Here is a 26,382-nt window from a genome sequence, read left to right as displayed (position 1 = left end):
GGAGAAGTTGATGTTAATACCATCCAGTTGGAGAGTCCCCAATGGATGATGAGGTGTTGCTCCTCCAATTTGCGGGTGGTCTCAGCCTGTCAATTCATGAGACCATGAATAGTCAAGCTCCTCCAGAACCTTCCTCTAGCTCTGTCTCTCTGTTTCTCTCTCTCTCTCTCTCTCTCTCTCTCTCTCTCTCTCTCTCTCTCTCTCTCTCTCTCTCACTCTCCCTTTTTCCCTCTGTCTCCTTTCACAGAGCCAAATTCAATTCTCACTTCTCCTCTTATCATATCCAATTATATCTGGATTCCTCTCCCTCCTATTCTTTCTCCTTTCTCCCTCATTCAGACACCTGCCTGCTTTTTACTCATACCTTGAAGAAGGGGTCAGGCCTGAACGGTCGGTAATATATCTTTGCCTCCTATGGATGTTGCGAGGCCAGTGAGATCCTTCGGCATTTACTGTGTGCTTTTACTGCAATCAAAGTGTCTGCAGATGTCCGTGTTTCACATATCCTCAGTGTAACAATGTCTGTGGAGCTAAATCTCCAGGGCTGAGGGGTGTGACTGATCTGAGTTCTGCGTGGCAGGGGGCTGCAACACAAGGTGGAGTGAATTCAGTGCCTCCCAGAATCAGAATCAGATTTATTGACATGAACAAGTCACAAAATCCATTGTTTTGTGGCAGCGTCACATTCACATAAACCACCTGACAACAGTAAATTTAAAAACTGTGCACGAAAAGTAAGGCAGTGTCTTTGGTTCGTTGATTCTTCAGGAAACTGATGGCAGCGGGAAGAAAGCTGTCCTTGTGCTGCTGAGTGCTCGTCTTTAGGCTCCTGTACCTTTGTCCTGATGGTAGCAGAGGGCAAGGCCTGGATGGTGGGGTATCCTCGAGGATAGAGGCTGCCACATGAACTGCTAATTCACTGTGCTCTGCAGGTGTAGGTTTGAATCCCATCTCCTTCGATATCTTTATTGGGCGGCATGGCTAGCATTGAGGTCTGCGCATCGCTATTCCAGCGCTGGTGACCCAGGTTTGAATTCGGCAATGTCTGTAAGGAGTCTGTACATACTCCCAATGACCTGTGGGTTTCTTCTGGGTGCTCCGCCGTCCTCCCTCCCTCCCTCCAAACAAAAACCGTACGGGGTATTTGGGCAGTGTAAGGGCCCGTTACCGTGCTACGTCTCTAATGAATTGCCCTAATCTTCTCCCACAGCCCATCATTAACCACAACCCCTGGATGCTCCTCTACTTCATCTCCTTCCTGCTCATCGTCAGTTTCTTCGTGCTGAACATGTTTGTGGGCGTGGTGGTGGAGAACTTCCACAAGTGCCGGCAACACCAGGAAGCCGAGGAGGCGAGGAGGCGGGAAGAGAAGCGGCTGCGCAGGCTGGAGAAGAAACGCAGGAGTAAGAGCCCCCTTCAGACGGGGGTGGGGGGGGGGGAAACCATGCCGCCCAGATCGATCAGCCCGTTGCTCCTGTGCTAGCCTCTTCAATCCAAGGCTTCAATCAGTTACCCTTGTGCTTCTGCCAAATTAAAAGAGTCTCCTTCCAGCATTTAGCAAACTGCTGCCCAGTTCACTGCCAGTGCCCTATCATCCAGTGCATCAAAACAATCTCTCCTTATGGTTCCCCAGACCAGCTCTTTGCAGTGTGGGATGACCCTCCCCTCTCTCCCAACCAGTTCACCGCCACCTTCATGTCAATAGCTATCCTTAACATACCGGCAATCTGACAGTCAACAGGAACTTGATTGTACCCGGCTCCTGTCACACAGAACTTTTTTTTCTCCCACATTTCCAATATTTTAATTGGTAGTTTGAAGATATTACTCTTCAAATTTACAATTTGAAATTTTTTTTGGAAATTTAGACATTCAGCCCAGTAACAGGCCATTTCAGCTCATGTTTTCGTGCCGTCCGATTTACACCCCATTAATCTTCACCCCCAGTATGTTTGGAACAGTGGGAAGAAACCGGAGCCCCCGGGTAAAACCCACACAGACACGGGGAGAACGTAAACGCTCCTTACAGACAGCGTGGGATTCGAACCCAGTCGCTGGCGCTGTAACAGCATTGAGCTCACCGCCACGCCCACCATGCCCCCCCAATTTTTCCGCCTTCTTATTAGAGAACTTCTCTCCTCAAAGTTGGACTTTTTTTTCCACTTTCACTCTATTCTCTGTCCTTCCCTTCCTCCTTCACCACACCATCCCTCTCCTTTACCACACTATCCCTCTCCTTCACCACATCGACCCTCTCCTTCACCACACCATCCTTCTTCCTTCCTCCTTCACCACACCGACCCTCCCACTATTCATTCCCCAACACTCCTACTCTCATTCCTTTTTCTCTCCCTTCTACCCTCTCTTTTTCCACTTCCACTCAACCCTGTCCCATCTCATCCTCTCTATCCCCTTCCTACCCCATTCCCAGGCCCAACCATTCGTCCCTGTCCTTTCCCCTCTTCTCAGTTTCTCGTTCTCTCCCTCCTGTCTTCTTCAAGCCTTATTTCCACCTCTCCCTGCCTTTATTCTCGTACACATGTCACCCCGCTTCCCTCCTCTCCTTTCCCCTTTCTTCCTCCAAGGGGTGTATGTTAGAACAACTTTGGAACAATCCCTCCCCCACCCAAAACTGTTAATATTGCATGAAGGGCAGGGGGTGGAACTGGGATGGAGACGGAGCAGAGACATCGGAGAACTAACCAGCTGGTCTTCATTGCTTCCACCTGCCCCCCGCCATGTTAACCCTTAACGCACCAGAAGCCCAACGCCTGCCCTACTACGCTGCCTACTCTCCAGTTCGCCTCTTTATCCACACCTTGTGCACGAGTCATTACCTGGATCTCTTCATAACTTTCACCATCTGCATCAACGTGGTGACAATGTCTCTGGAGCACTACAACCAACCCAAGGTAAGGCTGACTCCCCCACCCCTCGAGTCTTATTGCCCTTGAGTGCCACTGAAAATCAGTCCAGGGTGTTTATTACCCATCCCTTGCCAATGTAGTGTGGGCATTGGAGCAGACATTTCTGGTGGTGGGGGAGTCACGAACCAGAGGGCACAGCCTCAAGATAAAAGGGCATCCCCAGTTGGAGTAGCAGTTAGCACAACGCTCTTACAGCGCCAGCGATCGGGACTGGGATTCGAATCCCATGCTGTCTGCTAGTGCGTTCTTCCCATGTCTGTGTGGATTTTTCCCGGGAGCTCCGGTTTCCTCCCACCATTCAAAGCGTACCAGGGGGTGTAGGTCAATTGGGTGTAATTGGGCAGTGCGGGCTCGTGGGTTGGTGGGGCCTGTTACCATGATGGGTGTTGTAAGGTAAAACATCATGAGATGGGAATGTGTAAGGAGTTACCCTGTGCAGGGCTGTAACAAGATGTGAATGCATCCTTGTACTTACAAGATAAGAGAGACATTGATGGATTGAGAGGCAGGAAGCTAGCAGGGAAAGGATAGCAACAGTTTTAGTCATTGGACAAGTAATGATATGATGATGTTCTAAGCACGTATCCAAGGGTATAAAAAATCACCATTTTGCTGATAACGGCAGAATGCATTCTCCGACTAACATTGTTAATTGCAAGTGTTACAATCCGGTAATAAAGAACAAAGAACCCTGATTTCGACTCAGTCTGGTGTTTGTCTCACTCATTCATGAACAAAGCAGACCTAACAGTGTCTAAATTTAAACCTGTTTTGACCAGAATGGTGCCAAGCTTAGATGGAACTGTACACTCATCCAGAGCAAGCAATGAGTTTTTCTTCACACTTTTGTGTCTTGGAGATGGTAGAAAGACTTTGGGGTGTCAGGAGGCAATTTGTTCTTTGCTGGAGACCTGCCCTTGCAGCCATGGTATTTATGCCGCTACTCCAGCTGGATTGCAAGTTGTGGTGATGGATATATGGTGGGTGGCAGGGTTTGCTCAACACTCTAAAATGTATGGGGGTTGTAGGTCAATTGGGCATAATTGGGTGGCACAGGCTCATGGGCCGAAAGGCTGTTACTATCCTGTATTTCTAAATTTTTTTTTAAAATTAAAAGAATGACCCTTAAGGACGGAGCTGATGAGAAATTTCTTCAGCCCGAGGATGATAAATCTGGCAATGGAGGCCAAATGACTGGGTTCATTTAAACCAGAAGGTGACAGTTTATTGGAAGTGAAGGTATGAGGTGAGGTGAGAAGGAATGGACCGAGAGAGAGAAGAGAGTGAGAGAGAAGTAGATAAGAAGGGAATGAGGAAGTAATGGTGCGGGTGACGAAGAAGTGAGAGATTGAAGGAGTGAATGGAGCAAGAGGCTGAATAAGAGGGAGGGAGGGAGAGTCAAGGAGAGTTTATTCATTCAGGGGCCTTGCCGTTCGGCGTGGGCGATCACAATCTCTGACCCTCCAAGTTGGAGTTGTTGCCTCCCCTGTTCTCCTTTGGTGAAGGCTCCTTCTTTGAGATGAGACGATGTTGAGTTCATGATTATACAAGGGGAAAAATAGTGAAGGAGTTTCCTGTTGCCTTCTTCAGTTGCAGTGTCCACACTGGAGAGGTATGGACATTGATCAGCAGATTCATTTGCCCAGAATTTTTAGTTTTACAACCATAAATTCCAATTTGTAGAGACTTATGAAGGCAGATTTTTTGAGATTAAATTAGACAAAGTGACAGAGGGAGCAAGGGACAGACAGGAGAGTGTGTGTAAGAGAAAATGAGTAGGACATGGAAAGGGAATTAGTTACAGAGAGTGATTGAAGAGGTGAGAGAGTGAGAGATTGGAGCATAATGAACAATGGAGAGAATAAGGGAGGGATGAAGACAAGATGGAGGAGCAGTAAATGAGGCGGTGGGAGGGAGTGAGAACAGGGTAATGAGAAGGGACATGAATGCAACGGAATGAGAGGGAGGGATTAAAGGAGGTTTGTGAGGAGCAGGGGTGAGGGAAGCAGGACACATCAAATAGTGAGAGGGCGAGACAGAAATAATGGACGCAGAGGAGATGAAATGGTGAAGTGGAATGAGGGCAAATTTGAGAATGGATGAGGGTGGAAGGGAAAGTGATGGAGTGAGAGAAAAGCAATTCAAAGAGAGGAAGGATAAAGCGGAGAGCGAACATAAGGGACAGGAGGAGGAGTCGGCCGTCCGGCCTGTCGAGCCTGCTCTGCCATTCAATGACATCATGGCTGATCGGCTCATCTCCACCAACCCTGCCTCTTTCCCATATCCCTACTTTGTAAAAATCTATCCAACCTTGTCATCAAAATATTTTCTGAGTTAACCTCCACTGTTTCGATGGGCAGCGAATTCCACACCATTTGGGATAGGCAGGTCCTCCTCATCTCCGTCCTAAATATACTGCCCTGAATCTTGAGGCTATGTCCCCTAGTTCTAACGTCCCCTCATTCTAGTCTCCCCCCACAAGCTTACCTACCTCTATCTTAGTTATGCCTTTCATAATTTTATGCATAGTATGAAAGAGTGAGGGAGAGAGAGAGAGAGAGAGAGAGAGAGAGAGAGAGTGGGGGAGAGAGAGAGGGAGAGAGAGTGGGGGAGAGAGAGAGAGAGAGAGAGAGAGAGAGAGAGAGAGAGTGGGGGAGAGAGAGAGTGGGGGAGAGAGAGAGAGAGAGAGAGAGAGAGAGAGAGAGAGAGAGGGAGGGGTGCAAAGAGCACATGGAAAGATACATTGCCTTAAAATGAAGAGAAGGTTTGTGAAACAATTGCACATAATGCTTGAAATGGGGAATGGAACATACACTTGGGAACCCCACTCTGTTACATCTGATGAAATCAGTGTCGTTAGGTCTTAACTCCCTTTCCAGCTTAAATTGATATTTGTTTCATTAACTGTGATGTTATATTCTGCAGAATAATTACAGAAGCAATGAGACGTGTTCATGGCATAGGTTCATTCTGGGGAGAATAAATCAAATCTGCCTAATTGCCAGCCCATCGATCTGCTCACAGCGATGAAAGTGGCACAAAATGTCACTGATTGCGCTATTCAGCAGTGTCTGTCCACACCCCCCCCCCCCCCACAAGTCCTCCCATGCTCGACATTGCTTCATTTAAACTCATGCAGAATCTTTGAGTCTTAACATGTGCCAACCAAATTGCCCATTTCAGCCAGTCCCATTGGCCTGCAGTTGGTCCCCCTTACCCCTTTCCTATCACTGTATCTGTCCAAATGGGGGAGGGGAATTTTATGTTGCAATGATATCGCCTCTGACATGCCTTCTGTCAGCTCACTGCATAGACCCGCCACCTACTTAATGATCCTCAGGTCCCCTTTAAATTGTTCCGCTCTCAACTTAAATCTACTTTGAGACTCTTCTATCCTGGGGGAGGGGGGGGCGGGGGGAAAAGAACTGTGATTTTTCACCTTATCTATGCCCCTCGTAAAGGTCTCCGACACTCCAGGGAATGAAGCTTCAGCCTATCCAGTGTCTTTGCTGTAAGCATCTAATTGTTTCCTCCCCCCACTCCAGTCTCTGGAAGTTGCCCTCAAGTACTGCAACTACATGTTCACCACTGTGTTCGTGCTGGAAGCAATTCTTAAACTCGTGGCTTTCGGATTGCGGAGGTTTTTCAAGGATAGGTAAGAGAGAGCTTTCACCTCTGTTCAATGACTGTTTGACTGTCGATTGCTGACCCTAAGCACTTGAACACCCGTCCCAGAAGAGTTTGTCAGAACAGAGTATCTGTCTCCCCAATCCTTCCTAACAACACCCCCCCATCACCCCTTCATTTCTGCCCCCCCCCACACCCGCCAACCCCCTCTCCTCTCCATCTTCCAGAAAGCCAAGCACAGAATGATCCCTCTGCAGAAAGTATAGCTTTCTCCGGTCCTCGGTGCAAAACATACAGACACACAATGAGACATAGTACACATACAGACAAACCATATAGATGTAGCACAAATATTCAAAGTGCAAATAAATAAATAAATATGTACATAAATTAACAAACAAATTTTTTTTTGTGAATATGAGAGTCTCGGACGGTGAGTGCGAGGAGTTCCTTTGGTCGTTCAGCGTTCTCACTGACCACGGAGAAGAAGCTATTCCTCAGCCTGGTGGTGCTGGCTCTGATAGCAGAGATTAAAAATAAATCTTTTGTTTCCAACTTTTTTACCAGTTTGCGTGGTTCTGACAGTTTTAATCATGTTTCTTACTGTGAGGAGCTTTGAAGCCAAGCGTTCCACTGAACCACCAAGGGGAGGGGTGGGGACCAGGCCCTGAGCCAATGACTAGGCCACAGCAATGAAACCCAAAGGTCCTTCAAGCTTTCCTTTCCTGTGCCTTCCCAGTCGGAGCAGGCTGAGACAAAAGGCCAAGGCAAATCCAAGAGGTTGAGGGCCCTGTGGGAGAGAGGGGTTGGGTGGAACTTGATCTCACCACCCGAAGTACACCGTTTTCAACTTTTGGATTAACATGCGATTTTGTTTGTGTGGGTGCTGGGGGGGGGAGGGGTGTTTTTGTATGTGTCTGTGTGAATGCATGTGTATATATATATGTGTGTCTGTTTGTGTTTCTATGTCTGTATCTGTGCTGTATCTGTGTGTGTGTGTGTGTGTGTGTGTGTGTGTCTTAGAGAGAGTGAAAGGTGTGTGTGTGTCTGTGTTCATGTGCATGTGTGTTTGTATGTGTGTGAGTGTGTGTGTTTGTGAGTGTGAAAAGAGTGTGTGTTTATGTATTTGTGTGTGAAAGTATGCATGTGAGAGAGTGTGTGCTTGTGTGTTTGTGTGTGTGAGAGAGAGGTGTGTGCATGTGTGTGTGTGTGTGTGTATGTATGAATGGGCATGCATTTGTGTGAGTGTGTGCGTTCGTGAGTGTGTGTGTGTATGTGCATGCATTTGTGTGAGTGTGTGTGTTCACGAGTGTGTGCATGCATGTGCAAGTGTGTGAGTTCGTGAGTGTGTGCGTGGGTGTATGTGCGTGTGTGTGTGTGTTCGCAAGTGTGTGTGTGGGTGTGTCTTGGGTAAACTTATACCTCTCATTTTGTTCATTTTAGATTGGTCACAGTGTTTGAGCTACCGAAAGAAAATAGACACACACACCGAGAGCAGTTCAGTTTATACAAATGTTTATTACTAATTCAAAAGCTGATTTCACACTACAATATGCAAGCCCTTCCCAACTATACTTATCAACGCTTGGACTGGTCCCAATGCCGAAGCGAAGCAACGACTGCACACTTGTAGTAGGTTGTCAGGGTGCTGGTAGCAGCTCTCCACCTCCCCTAACTGGGACATTGCTTGGACTCTGGCTGTTCTTCCTTCTTGACAAGGGATGTTCCCATCCCTCGGAGAGTCTAAACTTCAGCAGTAGGACCACAGGCTTATATACCCCAAAAACAATTAATCATGCGTCTACTCCTTCTAACATTTGTCAGTCAAAATCAAAACTGAACATTATATTCCACAATTTAGAAGATTAATTATTATGGAACCAGGATGTTATGATTTCTTGGTTTATCTCGTAGATACAAAGACTTATTAAAACTTCTCGAGCAAGACAGGTTGTGACCAATTCGTCAATTTCAGAGTGTTGCATTTGACAACTGCTGGGCCTCACAGTGGAATTCCATTTCAAAGTGTATCTTCAGATAAATCCCCATGGCTGAGTTTAATTACATCTGCTAGTTCTGAAAGTAAGGTGACCTGCGTGTAGACCCAGTGTTGTCAGTTCCACATAAGCGAAAAGCATCTGGGCACATGGTTTTAATCCTCCATTACAGGGTATTGTGTGTGTGTGTATGTGTGTGCATTTGTGTGAGTGTGTGTGTTCATGAGTGTGTGAGTGGGTGTTGTGTGTGTGAATGTACGTGCATTTGTGTGAGTGTGTGTGTTCGCGAGTGTGTGTGTGCATGTGCATGTGTGTGTGTTCGTGAGTGTGTGCGTGGTTGTATGTGCAAGTGTGTGTAGGTGTTGTGCGTGTGTGTGTTCGCAAATGTGTGTGTGGGTGTTGTGTGTGTATGTGTGTGTGTTCATGAGTGCGTGTGTGGGTGAGTGGGTGTGTGTGTGTGCGTGTGTGTGTGTGGGTGTGTGTGTGTGTGCATGTGTGCGTGTGTGTGTGCGTGTGTGTGGGCGTGAGTGTGTGTGCATTTGTGTGAGTGTGTGTGTTTGCGAGTGTGTGCGTATGTGTGTGTGTATGTGCTTGTGTGCATGTGGTCACGAGTGTGTGTATGGGTGTTGTGTGTGTGTGTGAGTGCGTGGGTGTTGTGCGTGTGTGTGCACGTGTGTGTGGATGTGTGTGTGTGTGCGTGTGTTGGTGTGTGTGTGTGCATGTGTGTGTGTGGATGTGTGGGTGTGCATGTGTGTGTGTGTGTGTGTGTGTGTGTGGGTATGTGTGTGTGTGTGTGTGGGGGTGTGTGGGTGTGCGTGTGTGTGTGTGGGTGTGTGGGTGTGTGTGTGTGTGTGTGTGGGTGTGTGGGTGTGTGTGCGTGTGTGGGTGTGTGTGTGTGCGTGTGTGTGTGCATGTGTGTGTGTGAAGGTGTGTGTGGGTGTGTGTGTGTGGGTGTGTGGGTGTGTGTGTGTGGGTGTGGGTGTGTGTGCGTGTGTGTGGGTGTGTGTGTGCGTGTGTGGGTGTGTGTGTGCGTGTGTGTGTGCATGTGTGTGTGTGAGGGTGTGTGTGGGTGTGTGTGTGTGGGTGTGTGGGTGTGTGTGTGTGGGTGTGGGTGTGTGTGCGTGTGTGTGTGTGTGGGTGTGTGGGTGTGTGTGTGTGGGTGTGCGTGTGTGTGTGTGCATGTGTGTGTGTGTGTGGGTGTGTGGGTGTGTGTGTGTGTGTGCGTGTGTGTGGGTGTGTGTGTGTGTGTGTGTGTGAGTGTGTGTGTGTGGGTGTGGGTGTGTGGGTATGTGCGCACGTTGCGAGCGTCTGTTCAGCTGCAATCAGTGGCTCTTGTCTAGTTAGTAATGGGCATCACTGCAGGACATTGTGAGATCCACATCCCCAATGATAAGTGATGCAGGAACAATCCTTTCAGTTCATGCATATCAATTCAGAGTTTATGGCTTCCCTGCTTTTTATTTCCTAAACCCTTGGGGACATAATCACTGTTTTCCTGTTTATCATTATTTTTATCCTGAATCTGAGTTATTTTTTTCCCCGCAATAGAAAATGTTTTGCTAAACTGGTTGGCAGAGTTTTGAGTCGGAGACAAATCTGCCTCAACTTTAGCTCTCACTGCAATTAATCTGAGACCCGATCAAACCCCAGGTGGATTGTGACAGGACAGGACTGACACTGTCACAGCGAGACTGCTGCGATTTGTTTCCTATTACAAAGGTAGTTTATTTGGTGAACACAAGAATTCATGGTGAACACACCATTCCAGTCCCATTGTGCAAGGATTGAACCCCGCACTGTCTGTAAGGAATTTTTACCTTCTTCCCGTGTCTGTGGGGGTTTCCTCCAGTGGTTGGGGGGGGCTCCGGTTTCCTTCTACCATTTGAAACGTACCAGGGTTGTAGGTCAATTGGGTGTAATTGGGCGCTATGGGCTCGTGGTTGAAAGTGCCTGTTACTGGGCTGTATGTCTGTAAGTGTGTCTGTCAAAATCACATGAATACAAATTTACATTATTTCCAGTTACACTCTATTTACATGTTCAAATTCTAATGCAATATCATCATCCAGGCATATTTGAGCGCCTGTGGCGCCCACCGGTCACAGAAAAAAACAAAACAGGGTAACCATGGATACCGCATCATCCTTCTCCAGGGACCCGCAAGCACGGACATAACTCCTTGAGACTCATCGTGCTCATGTTTGGAGTACTCGACAGGGCAATGCGAAGAAATCTGTCAAAACCAAGAAGTTTCAAATCTGAAAGGAAGAAAGAGGAAATGCTGTGAATACTCGTGGGTCAACAGCTGTGGAGTGGGAGATGGGGAGGGGGTTCTCTGTCCAAACATGGCGGCATGGTTAGCATAGCGTGTTGTAGCTATGGGGTTCAAAATTCCCGCCGTCCGTAAGGAGTTTCTCCCCATCTCCACGTGGGCATCCTCCCCACCCCCCCACCATTCCAAAGATCTAAGGGGTGAGGTTAGTGGGGCACGTGGTTGAATTTGGGCAGCTGGAAGTGCCTGCCCAATGTACTGTATCCCTGAATTATAAAAAAATAATTCAATGTTTCAGGTCCGTCTCCTCTGCGGCAGGATGACTTGTTAGGAACATTTTCTGTTTCCAAACACGCACTTCAGGGGCTCACAGCAATTTACTGTGCATTTCGACTTCCCTGGAGTGGGCCACAAGACAGAACAGAGGGAGCTTTATTCTGTGTCTAACTCTGTCTGTTGGGACTTTATAAGCTTCGGACGTGATAATGAAAATGAAGTGAGCTCTGAAATGAACATTTCTGTTTCAAAAATGGACCGCCTTCTATATCCAATCTCTTTAACCTGCCATTCTCCTGCTTATTTCCAGAGACTTCTTTCCGGATTTATTCTTTCCATCTCTCCCACAGGTGGAACCAGCTCGATTTGGCGATTGTCCTGCTGTCCGTCATGGGGATTACACTGGAGGAAATTGAGATCAGTGCAGCCCTTCCCATTAATCCCACCATCATCCGAATCATGAGGGTCCTCCGAATCACCAGAGGTAGGCCGCAGCCTCGCTGAAATGCTCACGTGGATTAATATCCTTCGGCCATTGTATGATAATGGTTTAGAAACAGTTCCATAATGGAGAATAAATCCCCTTTAAAAGATTGATAGGATTTCAGCAATGTTAATCGTGTTCTTTCTTCCAACGTTTTGCTCATTTCACACACGTTCCCAGTTTAGGATTGTTGTGAAAGGTATTTGCATAGATGTATGGAGTGGCCAGTCCAAACCTCCCTGCTCCTCCCTTGGCTCCTCCCCGGATTTCCCAATAAAGGCCAGCATGCCCGGACTTGCTCCTGTACGTGGAACCTGGCCAAGTCGTGTATCAGTAATGGTCAGGTTTTTGGTAATTTAATCGCTCCGTCATGTCGATATGATTATTGTGTGCTCCACAAGGATCAGTGATGAGGGAGGCAAGAAGCTCAAGGTTTAGAGCATCAGAATCTGTAGCAGAAGATTCAAGTTAATTTTATTGTCATGTAATAATACAAATATCACTTGAAATCTCATTTAGTCCAGCGGAGTGGTTCTCAAATGTTTTCTTTCCACTCTCATCCCACTTTAAGTAATCCCTATGCCATCGGTACTCTGTGATTAGTAAGAGATTGCTTAAGGTGGGATGTGAAGGTTGAGAATCACTGCTCCAGACCCAATTGTTACTGAAATACTTTGCTTGAGAAAAATTGTCACTGGCCCATTTCCTTTGGAGTTCTGAAACCGTGCACATAATGAGGGATGATTAAAAGAGTGGTTTTCAAACATTGGCAATCCTTTACTAATCACAGAGCAACAACGGAATAGGGATTACTTAAGGTGGGATATGAGTGGGAAGAAAAAGTTTGAAAACCACCTTAAGGCAGACAAAGATTTGCTATCAGCATAAATTGCCCAACTCCCCTTACAACCAAAGAAAGAGAAGCAAAAGAGAAACGAGAGCTCCCACCCCCCCCCCCCCCCCAACCTGGAGGCACTGAGTGTCCATGGATTTGCCTCCAGCGCTCCCGCAGCCTCCGCAGCTTTTCGGTCCAAACCATCAGCAACCCAGGCTCCAGATGTGCACCTCCGAAACGATCAGGAAGCCTCCTCTCGTATCCCGATCCTGATACCTGGTACCCCTTCAGCCAGTCTCCAGCAGTACGGTGCATGATCCTTGGCCGCAGTCGCCAATGTGGGTTCTTCTCCTCAAGTCGCCAATGCCTGTTTGTTCCTCGAAGATGAAGAGTGGAGGTCCATGGTGTTACCACCCTGGGAACAATGATCTGGAAAAACTGGGACATGGACTGGAATTTCAACAGACAGGGGATGAGGAGGAGGACGAGCATGGAGGATGCATCATCCAAAACTTTGGAGAAACAAAGGTGGATGAAAAATGAGCCAGTTGATCCATTAAAGAACCCCCAGCATTTTTGCTGTCTTCTCCCAACATTTTACTTCCTTCACTGTGGAGGGAAGCAAGAAGCCAGGAGGTAAAGTGCAGTCGACGTTTCGGGCCTGAGCTCTTCTATGGCAGTCACTAACCCAACTACCCTTCTTGTTTTCAAACAATTTCTACTGACTTTGACCTCTTGGTGGGAAAATGGACCAGCTCATGATTAAATGGCAGGCCAGACTAAGAGTACTGAATAGCCTATTTCCGCCATTAGTTGGGAAGTTTGTTCCAGGTGGGTCACAATACTTCCTTTTTGAAATTAAACGACCAATCTGGCTTACCCTGAGTCCAAGGATTGCTGTTGAACCAACCTGCCGACATCCTTTGTCGTGACACGCCTCACTCAGATCAGCCCTTTAAAGAATAACATAACATAACAATTACAGCACGGAAACAGGCCATTAGGCCCTTCTAGTCCGCACCGAACCAAACACCCCTTTCTAGTCCCACCTCCCTGCACAATGCCCATAACCCTCCATCTTCTTCTCATCCATATACCTGTCCAACCTTTTCTTAAATAATACAATTGACTCCGCCGCCACTATTTCTCCCGGAAGATCATTCCACACAGCTACCACTCTCTGAGTAAAGAAGTTCCCCCTCATGTTACCTCTAAACCTCTGCCCCTTAATTCTTAACTCATGTCCTCTTGTTTTAAACTTTCCTCCTCTTAACGGAAATAGTCTATCCACATCCATTCTGTCTATCCCTTTCATAATCTTAAATACTTCTATCAAATCCCCTCTCAACCTTCTACGCTCCACATGACAGAGTACGATGCCAACCGGCCCTTTGTGGGGGTACCAGCCCTTTGACAGAGGCTGCTTCGATTAGCCCCAATCCACATGGAATTCCAGTGAGCGCAATTAGCAAACCAGAGAGCCTTCTCCAAAATTTCCTTCCCTCAGGCATCTAAGACCAACCACAGGACAGCAGTTGGGACCTCTGATAATCTCCAATATCAATTTCTTGCCTTTGAATTCTTGTGGGCTCCAAACTTAAATGATCTCTTCTTGCATTAGGCAGCTGGGTTCTAAGTAGCATAAATATTCAATGTCCGGACCTTTGACGCACATCAGGAACTTGATGTAAAACACAAAACTCTGCAGACTCCGTGGTCGAAGTAAAAACACAAAGCTGGAGAACGGCTCAAACCCGAAAGGTCAGTTCTGTATCTTTACCTTTGCGATATAAAGGACACTGTTTGACCTGCTGAATTTCTCCAGCATCATGGATTCACATCAAGAACTTGCACAGAAAAAAGTCCATGATTTTTTGATTGATTTTCGTGGATGTAAAATCGCAAGACAATTTCCCAAAGTGTAATTTCCCTGTGATAAAAGCACATGATACACCCCTTACTGACGATAAATGCTGTCTCCCATCAACCTTGACTTAAGAGGCCTCTATCTCCACAACTATGCTCTTCACAATTCACCACAGAGTAAAACAGGAAACTCTGTGGATTGTAGCAAAAACACCTGGAAATGCTGGAGAATCTCAGCCGGTCTCATGGGAGGTAAAGATATTTTACCAATGTTTCGAGCCCGAGCCGTCTCCGAGGAAGGAGCAGAAAACAGGAAGGAGACTGGCAGGGGGAGGAGTCCAGACCAACAAAAGCTGTTAATTGGATGTGAGAAGAGGAGAGGTGAGAATTGATTTTGGCTCTGTGAAAGGAGACGGGGGGAACAGGGAAGAGAGAGAGAGAGTAAGAGCGAGCTGGGGAAAGGAACGGGGGAAGAAGGGTTTAACAGAAACTGGAGACGTCGATGTTAATGCCACCCGGTTGGAGGCTGCCCAGACAAGTGTTGTTCCTCCAGTTTGCAGGTGGTGTTACTCTGGCAGTGACTGAGACCATGGACAGGCACGTCAGCAAGGAATGGGATGGGGAATTGAAATGTGGGGGGGGGGGGGGGGCACTGGGAGATCCAGGCTACAGCGGCATTTGCACCATAGCCTCAAGCTTAATTCAGACGGTGAACGTGGACCTCAGGAAGAGAAATTCATTCCCTGTCACTATTGCGAGGTGCATGAGATGGTGTTGGACAAAGACAAAAATACTTTCCTGTACTTACACTGAGCAAACTTCACTTGCATGAATATATAAACCTTAGAGCATTTTACTTTATTTCAGTCACATTCTTTGAAAACATTTAACTGGCGCTGCATCTGCAGGTTCCTCCTCTCCATGATACCACCCAAAAGATGAATAATAACATTATAGATAATTAAACACCCCCCTCCCCCACGTTTACAGATAAAGCCTCTGATCGGGGCGACCCTTACTAAGCAGGAATAAGGAGACACTTTAAGAGAGTCACACCAACAACGAGCAGCGTCAAGCAGCTCTTCATCCTGGGCAACGCTATTGCTGTTCCACATAACTTTATTTAAACAGCTGCTATGAGCAAAGCCCGACCAAGGCTCTACTCATGCTGAATATTGGCTCCCATCTTCATCAAAGGTTTATGTGTTACTTCAGAGATCATTTACAATTTGAAACTTGCATATTTTTGCCTCTTATGTTATTCTTAATTATTAATTTTTAAATTTATTTTCCTCGATTTTTATGCTGGTTGTTTGGTGCTGCCAGTTGCTTAAATTCCGGATAACAGGGGTTTGACAGTATAACCAACATTTCGGGCCTGAGCCCTTCGTCAAGGTATCGTTACCTGGCTCTCCCATCAAACCCATTCATGGGAGCTTTATTCGTGGCTTTATTACAGCTGCTGAAAGAACATTTAGTCTATCTGGTCCGTACTCCACACCGATCTCCGCCACAGCTCCCTCCAATGCTTCTTCGCCCTTCTGAAGACCACTGTATTATTCACTAGTTTTTCCTGAAGTGAACCTTTGCTCATAGGAGTAACAGGCCCTACTCGTAGACAATGGACCAAGCTCTTTGAAGTCAAATGCAACCTAAGTTACAAACATAACATAATACGGAACAGGAATGGACCTTTTACACCATATCTCTCCCACCTGTCTGTACTCCCCCACTATCTGCCCTAAAACCCCATAAGTGTTGCCATCAAATCTGCTTCCACCACTGTTCCAGGCACTCTACAAAAAAAACTTAACTTGCACATCTCCTCTATATTTTCTCCTTCTCATCTTAAGTGCAAGTCCTCTGGTATATGACATTTTACACCGGGAAAAAGACATTGACTGGCTACCTCAGAGGTTCTTAACCTTTTCCTTTCCACTCACATTCCACCTTAAGTAATCCCTAGGCCATCAGTGCTCTGTCATCATTAAGGGATTGCTTAAGGTGGGATGAGAGTGGGAAAAAAAAGGTTGAAAACCACTATTTTAATTATATCTCATTGACGCGTTATGTGCACGGTTTCAGAACTCCAAAGGAAATGGGCAATTTTTCTCAAGCAAAATATTTCAGGCTCAACAGGCCAGACGGCTGATTCCTGCTCATTTCTTTCGTCGAGGTCATTCACCCCAACAGCTGCAATGTGGTACAAAACCTTCATCTCACCCAGTCTTCCTGTTTTGTCTTTATCAGTGCTGAAGCTGCTAAAGATGGCGACTGGTATGAGAGCCCTCCTGGACACTGTGGTACAAGCTCTGCCTCAGGTGAGCCAACAGGCCTTAGGCCTCTATACCAAATAATATCATGAGTCTCAAATAACTGGGTACTGCAGTGAACTGAGATTCACTGATGGTGTGTTGTACTGATGGTTGGCTCTGCCTCTCGGCTCTGCTCCCATCTGCCCATATATAACATTGATTTCCCACCTGGATCCTGAGCCCTTCTGAAGACCCTACCCTCAGTTATAAGCTAATAAACGTGTATGTTCTCCTTCCAGTCGTGAGAACTTTTATTCGCGCTACACATCACATGGTTTGATCCACGGAACAGCTAAACAAAAATCTGTAGGCAGCACAGAATGTGTTTTTCTTTCTAAAATAGTTATTAATTTTAATAAAGAATTTATACAAACAAAAAAGGAACAATTCGATAAGAAGGACAGTTACACAAACTAAATAAAACATTGCATATAACAGTCAGACGAAGTGAGAGGAAACTTCCAGGCAAACCTCAAAGCAAAGCTCGAGGATGCAATCCGCCTCACGGACTCGTCCCCTGAAACCCTCTGGGATCAGCTGAAGACTACCATACTGCAATCCACTGAAGAGGTACTGGGCTTCTCCTCCAGGAAAAACAAGGACTGGTTCAACGAAAACAGCCAGGAAATCCAGGAGCTGCTGGCAAAGAAGCGAGCTGCCCACCAGGCTCACCTTACAAAGCCGTCCTGGCCAGAGAAGAAACAAGCCTTCCGTCGCGCATGCAGCCATCTTCAGCGCAAACTCCGGGAGATCCAAAATGAGTGGTGGATTAGCCTCGCCAAGCGAACCCAGCTCAGCACGGACATTGGCGACTTCAGGGGTTTTTACGAGGCTCTAAAGGCAGTGTACGACCCCTCACCCCAAGTCCAAAGCCCGCTGCGCAGCACAGACGGGGAAAAGTCCTCCTCAGCGACAAGATCTCCATCCTCAACCGATGGTCAGAACACTTCCAATCTCTTTTCAGTGCCAACTGCTCAGTCCAAGATTCCGCCCTGCTCCAGCTCGCTCAACAGCCCCTAAGGATAGAGCTGGATGAGGTCCTCACCCGGGAAGAGACATATAAGGCAATTGAACAACTGAAAAGTGGCAAAGCAGCAGGTATGGATGGAATCCCCCCAGAGGTCTGGAAGGCTGGAGGCAAAACTCTGCATGTCAAACTGCATGAGTTTTTCAAGCTTTGTTGGAACCAAGGAAAGCTGCCTCAGGACCTTTGTGATGCCATTATCATCACCCTGTACAAAAACAAAGGCGAGAAATCAGACTGCTCAAACTACAGGGGAATCACGCTGCTCTCCATTGCAGGCAAAATCTTCGCTAGGATTCTCCTAAATAGAATAATACCTAGTGTCGCCGAGAGTATTCTCCCAGAATCACAGTGCGGCTTTCGCGCAAACAGAGGAACCACTGACATGGTCTTTGCCCTCGAGCAGCTCCAAGAAAAGTGCAGAGAACAAAACAAAGGACTCTACATCACCTTTGTTGACCTCACCAAAGCCTTCGACACCATGAGCAAGAAAGGGCTTTGGCAAATACTAGAGTGCATCGGATGTCCCCCAAGGTTCCTCAACATGGTTATCCAACTGCACAAAAACCAACAAGGTCGAGTCAGATACAGCAATGAGCTCTCTGAACCCTTCTCCATTAACAATGGCGTGAAGCAAGGCTACGTTCTCGCACCAACCCTCTTTTCAATCTTCTTCAGCTTGATGCTGAACCAAGCCATGAAAGACCTCAACAATGAAGACGCTGTTTACATCCGGTACCGCACGGATGGCAGTCTCTTCAATCTGAGGCGCCTGCAAGCTCACACCAAGACACAAGAGAAACTTGTCCGTGAACTACTCTTTGCAGATGATGCCGCTTTAGTTGCCCATTCAGAGCCAGCTCTTCAGCGCTTGACGTCCTGTTTTGCGGAAACTGCCAAAATGTTTGGCCTGGAAGTCAGCCTGAAGAAAACTGAGGTCCTCCATCAGCCAGCTCCCCACCATGACTACCAGCCCCCCCACATCTCCATCGGGCACACAAAACTCAAAACGGTCAACCAGTTTACCTATCTCAGCTGCACCATTTCATCAGATGCAAGGATCGACAACGAGATAGACAACAGACTCGCAAAGGCAAATAGCGCCTTTGGAAGACTACACAAAAGAGTCTGGAAAAACAACCAACTGAAAAACTTCACAAAGATAAGCGTATACAGAGCCGTTGTCATACTCACACTCCTGTTCGGCTTCGAATCATGGGTCCTCTACCGGCTTCACCTACGGCTCCTAGAACGCTTCCACCAACGTTGTCTCTGCTCCATCCTCAACATTCATTGGAGCGACTTCATCCCTAACATCGAAGTACTCGAGATGGCAGAGGCCGACAGCATCGAATCCACGCTGCTGAAGATCCAACTGCGCTGGGTAGGTCACGTCTCCAGAATGGAGGACCATCGCCTTCCCAAGATCATGTTATATGGCAAGCTCTCCACTGGCCACCGTGACAGAGGTGCACCAAAGAAGAGGTACAAGGACTGCCTAAAGAAATCTCTTGGTGCCTGCCACATTGACCACCGCCAGTGGGCTGATATCGCCTCAAACCGTGCATCTTGGCATCTCACAGTTCGGCGGGCAGCAACCTCCTTTGAAGAAGACCGCAGAGCCCACCTCACTGACAAAAGACAAAGGAGGAAAAACCCAACACCCAACCCCAACCAACCAATTTTCCCCTGCAACCGCTGCAACCGTGTCTGCCTGTCCCGCATCGGACTTGTCAGCCACAAACGAGCCTGCAGCTGACGTGGACATTTTACCCCCTCCATAAATCTTCGTCCGCGAAGCCAAGCCAAAGAAAGAGACAGTTCTTTATATGATTACACTGGGTGCAGTTTATTTTTTTCACTCCCAGTTAGTGATAATTCTGTCTGGTCCGCAGGAGAAGGGAATCCCAGGCTTGTATGTAATGATGTACTCTAACAATAAATCTTTACGGTTGTGGATGCATGGAATGCACTGCCAGTAACAATGGTAGAGGCAGAGATAGTAGAATCTTTTGAGACTTTAAATCATGGAAGTGAGAAAAATTAAGGGTTATACAGTAGGGAAATTCTAAGCAGTTGGTAGAGTAAGGCATTGGGTCAGTTCAACACTGTGGGCCGAAGGGTCTGTACTGTGCTCTAAGGAGACAACTATGAGTTCAGCTTGGGTTTCTAGTATTTTAACATTTTAGCATTACTGCCCAGTGATGTTGATTTTCGATAAGTATCCAACTTTTAGCATTTTGTAAATGGCAAGATTTGACTTTCTTTGCTTTCCTCTTCCAGGTGGGAAATCTTGGGCTTCTCTTCATGCTTCTATTCTTCATCTATGCGGCACTGGGAGTTGAGCTGTTTGGTAAATTAGGTAGGTGACCGTCTGGTTCCCTCACCTCTCTGATACGTGGCTGCGGTCACCTGGCAACCCATCGGTCGTGGGTCCAAGCCCCGCAGCTTTCCAAAGTTGCACGTTGTCTCGGTTCCAGGTCAACGAACCACGAGACCCCAGAGTCAAGTAGGCCCTTTGGCCCTTTGAGTCCACTCTGGCCACCCTTTCACACTCATCTCCGTATTATTCTACTCGCATACTAATCCTGGCCAGGTCGTACCACCTGGCTACACGTTCAGGAAAATTCTCAGTAGCCAATTAACCTCTTAACACAAGTCTTAGGACTGGGCCATTAAGCTCAACATCCAAAAAACATGGGCGGCTCTGTTGGAACTGCTCTGCCACTGATGTGGACCCAGGAGAGCGGGGAGCACAGATACATCACTGCTTCGCAGAGTCCAACCATCCAGTCATAGAGCTCAAGGATCTGTACTGGCTTTAAACAGGCTGTTAAAGGAGCTAGCATTTTTTAAATTAAAATCCTCCAACTGTAGGGTCTTACCCCAAGGTGGCGGCGCAGGGGGTTTCAGATTCCAGGGGAGCAGGGAGAATACCCCATTACGCCTCCCCCCCCCCCTCACACCCCGCCATGTTGGAAAGGAGAAGCAGAGAATATGACCATACCAGACAGCAGCAAAGCAGCAAGGGGGTTGCCGGCTGAAGGAGCCATATAGGCTGCAGGCAGTCAGTCACTTGCCGTCGAGGGACTCCGAAAGCTGAGGGCCACTGGAGACTGGCTGAGGGGGACCTCAGGATCAGGTGTCAGAATCAAAACTGGGATCAAAGAGGGAGCTGAGGGCAGGATGGGCCCCCAAAGGGGGCCTCAGGCACTAAAGGGCACCCTGACCGTGTTGGAGGTTTGGATCTGGAGCTCGGGTCACCAACGGATCAGACAGCTGCTGAGGCTGCAGGAGTGCTGGAGGTGAATCCACAGACTCTGAAGAGGATCTCTTCCTCTCTTAATGCAAGGGGCAGCAGGCAATCCTAAAGGAAACTCCGTACGGCTGGCAAAAGGACATTTTGCGTAATATTACATACAAAGGAATTTTGAATCTTGAATCTTCAATCTGCTAAATTCTCAGTCTTCAGGCCAATGAGAAGGGTGCCAGTAGATTCCAAGAATAAGTAAAATTGATTTGAATTTCAGAGATTTAAAATGGCAAGTTGATGTGTGAGGAAAATATCCATGATCATTGGAACAGATTATCCAGCGATTTGCACATTACAGTTTGTGGGTGTTTGCAGTGGATAAGTAGACTACATTACAAAATTATAATGACTGCACTTTCCATTGTAACAAGTACTTTGGGAAATCTGAAACACCACCTCAGTCTGCAGGTTGGCCTGCTGTACTTTGATAGGATTAGAACTGCGTTGTGTGTCACCCTAATGCCTTTTGACGAAGTCCCAAAAGCAGCACAATCTGTTAATGTGAGGCTTGTCAGGTTTCTTGGTGAAGTGCCACACCAGGATGGTTTCAGTCTGTGCTACTTTACTGATCTGTGCCAAGTTCTTACAGCTGCAACCTGAGCATTCAGTCCACGTCACAATGCAGGCAGCACTCTTCCGGTCAACGGAGGGGTTGCTGCGATGATGGGAGAGCGTGGACACACAACATGTCCCTGCTTGTCAGGAAAGCGCGACAGCAGCAGCACTTCCCGGGCAGGCTGAAGCGGCCCACCATTGTGCCATCTTTCCACAGGAGCTCCTGGCGGGCCACATCGCAGAGAAATGGATCGGAGGTCAATCCACAGGGCCATGAGAGTGGCAGAGAAGACCATTGGAGTCTCCCTCCCCTCTGCCCATCGACGTGACCTACCGTTGTCTGAAGACGGCATGCAATATCATTTTCACCCTGCACACGGTATCTTTCAGCTGCCCCCATTGGGGAAAAGATACAGGAAGATCAGAGCCAGCACCACCAGGCTGAGGAGCAGCTTCTTCCCATGGGCAGTGAGAAGGCTGAACGACCAAAGGAACGGCTCGCATTTGCCCTCCGAGACTCTCTGATTCATGAAACAATATTTATTTTTATACTGTCCTGCATGTGTATTATTTGTCGAATATGGGTTAGGTCTGGTTGTGTGTCAAGGACCAGAGAACACTGTTTCATTGGTTCTACTTGTACAATCAGATGATAATAAACTTGACCTGACTCAAAGTCCATCAGACCAAACTGGTAAAGAGAAGCACCTGGCAGGAGCCATGTTACTCTGCAGAAGAGTCGTAAAATCCTTCCAAGGCTTCAGCACCGGCCAGAAGGTTGCCAAGACGGTTTCTTCAAGGAATAATGGTGCATAAATACACTGTATAAACATCTGCACCTTGGGATAGCCTGTAACACAGGTCCCCAGTCTATCTTTTTCGGTTCCATTCAGGAAAAGCCGGTGAAGTCTCCTCTGTTGAGAGATTGGGACTGGGGTTCAAATCCCAAGTTGTCTGTAAGGAGTTTGCAGGTTCTCCCCGTGTCTTCGTGGATTTTCTCTGGAATCTTTGGTCCTCGCCCTCCTTCACAACATATGGAGTTGTGGGTCAAATGATCAGTAGCAGGTGCCTGGAAAGTCCTGATTGCCTGGAGTCACCGTGACTTCCACAGGCAACGAAGTGCAGGCAGCTACACGTCCATTTTGACACAGCGGGAAACCTCAGGAGGACAAAGAATGCAGTCGAGTGTTGGACCTTTAAATGGCGAGGTGCAAGAAAACAGATGAGCAAAACCAGGGAGGTAATAAGAATTGACGTTTGCCAGAGTAGTCAGATTGAAAATGATTCTGCAGGTGAATTTTGGGTGTAACACCGTTGACATAATCTGAGAGACTTTGACACCAATGGCTCAAATTTCCCTTCAGCCACTCAGAAGTAGGCAAAATCAAGTCAGGTCAAGTTTATTGTCATCTGATTGGAACCCGACAAAACAGCGTTCTCCGGTCCTCGGTGCAAAACACGTAGACACACAACCAGATGTAACACACATACAGACAAACAGCACACATACAGGACAAGTCTTCAGATAAATTAATAAGTATTGCTTTGTAAATGCAAGAGTCTCAGAGGCTTCAGTGTGAGCGGGGTTCCTTTGGACGATCAGCGTTCTCACTGCCTGTGGGAAGAAGCTGTTCCCCAGCCTGGTGGTTCTGGCTCTGATCCTCCTGTATCTCTTCCCCGACGGGAGCAGTTGAAAGACTGCTGTGTGCAGGGTGGAAGGGGTCCTCGATGATTTTGCGCACCCTCTTCAGACAACGATCCCAGTAGATGCTGTGGAGATGGTTGCGGGGAGGGAGACTCCAGTGATCCTCTCTGCCGCTCTTATGGTTCTGTGGATTGACCTTCAATCCATTTCTCTACAGCAACCATACCACCCTGAGACACAGCCGGGTGGAACGCTCTTGATAGAGCTCCTGTAGAAGGCTGACGTAATGGTAGCCTTGCCCGCTTCAGTCTTCCTGACAAGTGAGGAGATGTGTGTCCATGATAGGTCACTAGTTATGCCTGTCAACTAGACAGATCACAGTGCAGCATTCTTTCAGGCAAAGCTGATCTCCAGTTGTATAATACCGTAACACCCTGAGATATAGGAACAGAGTTAGGCTATTCAGCCCATCGTGTCTCTCCGCCATTCAAATCAAGCTTAATGCATTTATCTTCTCAGTTCCAATCCCCTGCTTTCTTTCCATAACCTTTGGCTCTCCCATTAATCAATGACATTTCTGCAATGGAAGTTACCAGCAGAAAGCAAAAGAAGTACTGTAATTTTTTTTTAATCACATCTCATCCTGCTACCTGGAGATTTTAACTCTTGCCACGGATGCAGCTGACACTCTCACAGCCAGGAAGGGAGTGGGGAGTTGGTGCTGCATTCACAGGGAACTTCCCAGCCCCATGAATCTCATCTGTTCAATGTTGGAATCACTTCCCATCAGATCAAGACTCCCAGCTGCTAGGAAGCCATCATCCCAACACATTATCCTCAGTAACTTCCGTCACTTGCACGATCCTATCACACCCTCTCCTCCCCACTCCTTCTGTGACTCCCTTGTCCACTCATCCCTCCCCGCCAATCGCTCACCCCCACCCCAGCCCCCCCGCCCCATTACCTTCCCCTGCGGCCACACAGGAAATGCCACACTCGCACCCACATCTTTTCGCTCACCTTCATTTGGGGCCCCAAACAGTCTTTCCAAGTGAAGCAGCACTTCGCCTGTGTATCCACAGGAGCCATCGACCGCATCCATTTGTAGCTGTCTCTACATCAGAGAGACTGGGAGACCGCTTCTCCGAGCACCTTCGCGCTGTCACATCAGAGACAGGGGCTGACCATTTCAACCTGCGTCCCACTCCCGCGCTGTCATGTCTGTCCACGGCCTCGTGGACTGCCAAACAAGGCCACCCTTAAATTGGAGCAGCGACACCATCTGGGCACTTTCCAACCGAATGTCATTAACATCAACTCTTCCAGTTTCTACTAGCCCACTCCCCATTCTCCCTCTCTTCCCTATCCCTCTTTCCTTCAGCTCTCCATCCCCTTCCTTCTCCATTCACAGAACCATCTCCCCTCCCCCTGTTTACTGCTGTTCCCTCCCTCCCTTATCCACCTATTACCTCCTGCCTGTGGGACCGTGCTCCTCCCCACCACTATTTTGTCCAGGTGCCTGCCCACCTTTTGTTCATACTTTGATGAAGGGTTCAAGCCTGAAACGTTGGTTCTGTGTCTTTATCTTTGCGACATAAAGTGCACTGTTTGACCTGCTGAGTTTCTCCTGCATTGTATTTGTACTTCAACCACGGTGCCTGCAGGCTTTCGTGTTTTACCCCTGACTATTTTTTTCCTCCTTTTCTCCTGCCAAGTTTGCAATGAAGACCATCCGTGTGAGGGAATGAGCCGCCACGCCACCTTCGAAAACTTCGGAATGGCGTTCCTGACATTGTTCCAGGTGTCCACTGGAGATAACTGGAACGGGATAATGAAGGTAGGAAGCTCTGCATTCATTCTCTTTTCCTTGAAGGGCTCAGGCCTGAAACATCGGCAGTGTATCTCTGTCTCCTATAGGTGCTGAAAAGACCGGCTGAGTTCCTCCAGCGTTTCAGTGTGTCGACTACAATCACAGAGTCCACAGGCTATCATGTTTCACTCATTTTCCATTCATTAGCCTGTTGAACAAGTGTAGCAGAACCTCCTGGTGCGAGGCTGGCATCTTGCAAACAACTGGCCAGCTCTGTGTACTCTGACAGGGTGCAGAAATATCCCTCTCAGACTATGTGCCTCTATGGGTATTTTTATGGTGGACCTCCATTTCACGCCGGATTCAAACATGGATAAAAATTTTAAACTTACCTGTTTATGGAGCAACCCTAAAAGGGCGTTCCATCACTGCTTTTATGTGGAGCGGTGCCTCGGTGCATGGTCCAGATCTGCTGCAGGTGGGGTGACTGTTGCCATTACGCCGCCCTTCATAAATACGTGGCAGAGCAATGGCCGTCTTCCTTTCCCATAATCCCCCACGCAGCTGTGTTTCCCGGAATGGTTCCAGCTGCGTGGGGGATTATGGATACGACAGACAGCCATTGCTCTGCCGTGTATTGATCCACTGACACTGACGAGCGGCCCCGAAGTCCAAAACGGCCCAGGGAGGTGCCGAAGGCCGGAGCAGCTGGCAGGGCTGTCACAGCCCTCTCCCTGACGTCTGTGCCGGACCTGCCGCCCTTGATGGCCTCCGCCAGCCTGGCTGCCCCTGTCAAACACCCCACCACCACCCTGATGGCCCCCCTCAGCCACGCCGTCCCTGAGGGGGTCACGGAGGGAGAGGGGTGAGTGAGAGGGAAAGAGAGAAGTGAATCGGGTCGCGGGCAGACAGTGTTATTGTGACATCATCAGCCCACCCCTAGCCAGCTGCTTGCAGTGGATGTATTTTCATGCAGCCAGGTGAAGCGCCCCACTCCTCCTCTAACACTACCTTGGAGAGGGATTGGAGTTGCCCCCTTGCAGCTGCTCATGGACCATTTATGAAGGTGTTTCCCATTACCAGGGCGGAGAATCTCCACCTTCACATTCGGATTATTTACTTTATAAAACGGCCTTATGAGCCAAAGTATGGTTTCTCCCTCTTTGTGTGTGTCCGTGCATCTGTGTAAGATTCTCTCTTGTGTTGGTGTGAACCTGCCTGTGTGTGAGAGTTGAGGGAATACCGTGCTGGGAGTGCTGGACTATATGAGACTCTAGCCAAATGTTGAAACCGAGAGATAGGAATCAGGGCCTAAACATTGTAACATGCTCAGTGTTTTACTGAATTGGTTCTGTACATTTTTTTAGACGTACAGCATGGTAACAGGCCTTTTCGGCCCTCAAGTCTGTTCCACCCAATTAACCTACACCCCTGGT

At 47.8% G+C, this 26,382-nt stretch overlaps 1 protein-coding gene and 1 long non-coding RNA gene across 2 annotated transcripts in view; one reads left to right on the top strand and one right to left on the bottom strand.

Moving 5' to 3' along the window:
- Positions 1-26,382, top strand: part of LOC138748557 (voltage-dependent T-type calcium channel subunit alpha-1I-like) — a 283,178-nt gene that overhangs the window by 233,206 nt on the left and 23,590 nt on the right. Inside the window, 7 exon segments of the mRNA XM_069908966.1 lie at positions 1,211-1,403; positions 2,761-2,912; positions 6,473-6,582; positions 11,450-11,583; positions 16,535-16,605; positions 19,907-19,985; positions 24,852-24,973. Coding sequence (XP_069765067.1) covers positions 1,211-1,403; positions 2,761-2,912; positions 6,473-6,582; positions 11,450-11,583; positions 16,535-16,605; positions 19,907-19,985; positions 24,852-24,973 — 861 coding nt within the window.
- LOC138748558 (uncharacterized) lies at positions 10,563-25,765 on the bottom strand. The gene is made up of 3 exons (XR_011348157.1): positions 25,339-25,765; positions 13,299-13,371; positions 10,563-10,809 (listed from the first exon to the last, which is right to left on the bottom strand). It is a non-coding gene; the product is annotated as an uncharacterized lncRNA (long non-coding RNA).

This window comes from Narcine bancroftii, chromosome 13 (assembly GCF_036971445.1).
Source record: "Narcine bancroftii isolate sNarBan1 chromosome 13, sNarBan1.hap1, whole genome shotgun sequence".
NCBI lineage: Eukaryota > Metazoa > Chordata > Chondrichthyes > Torpediniformes > Narcinidae > Narcine > Narcine bancroftii.
Note: the sequence above shows the minus strand (reverse complement) of the source record. Positions and strands in the feature narration are given on the sequence as shown.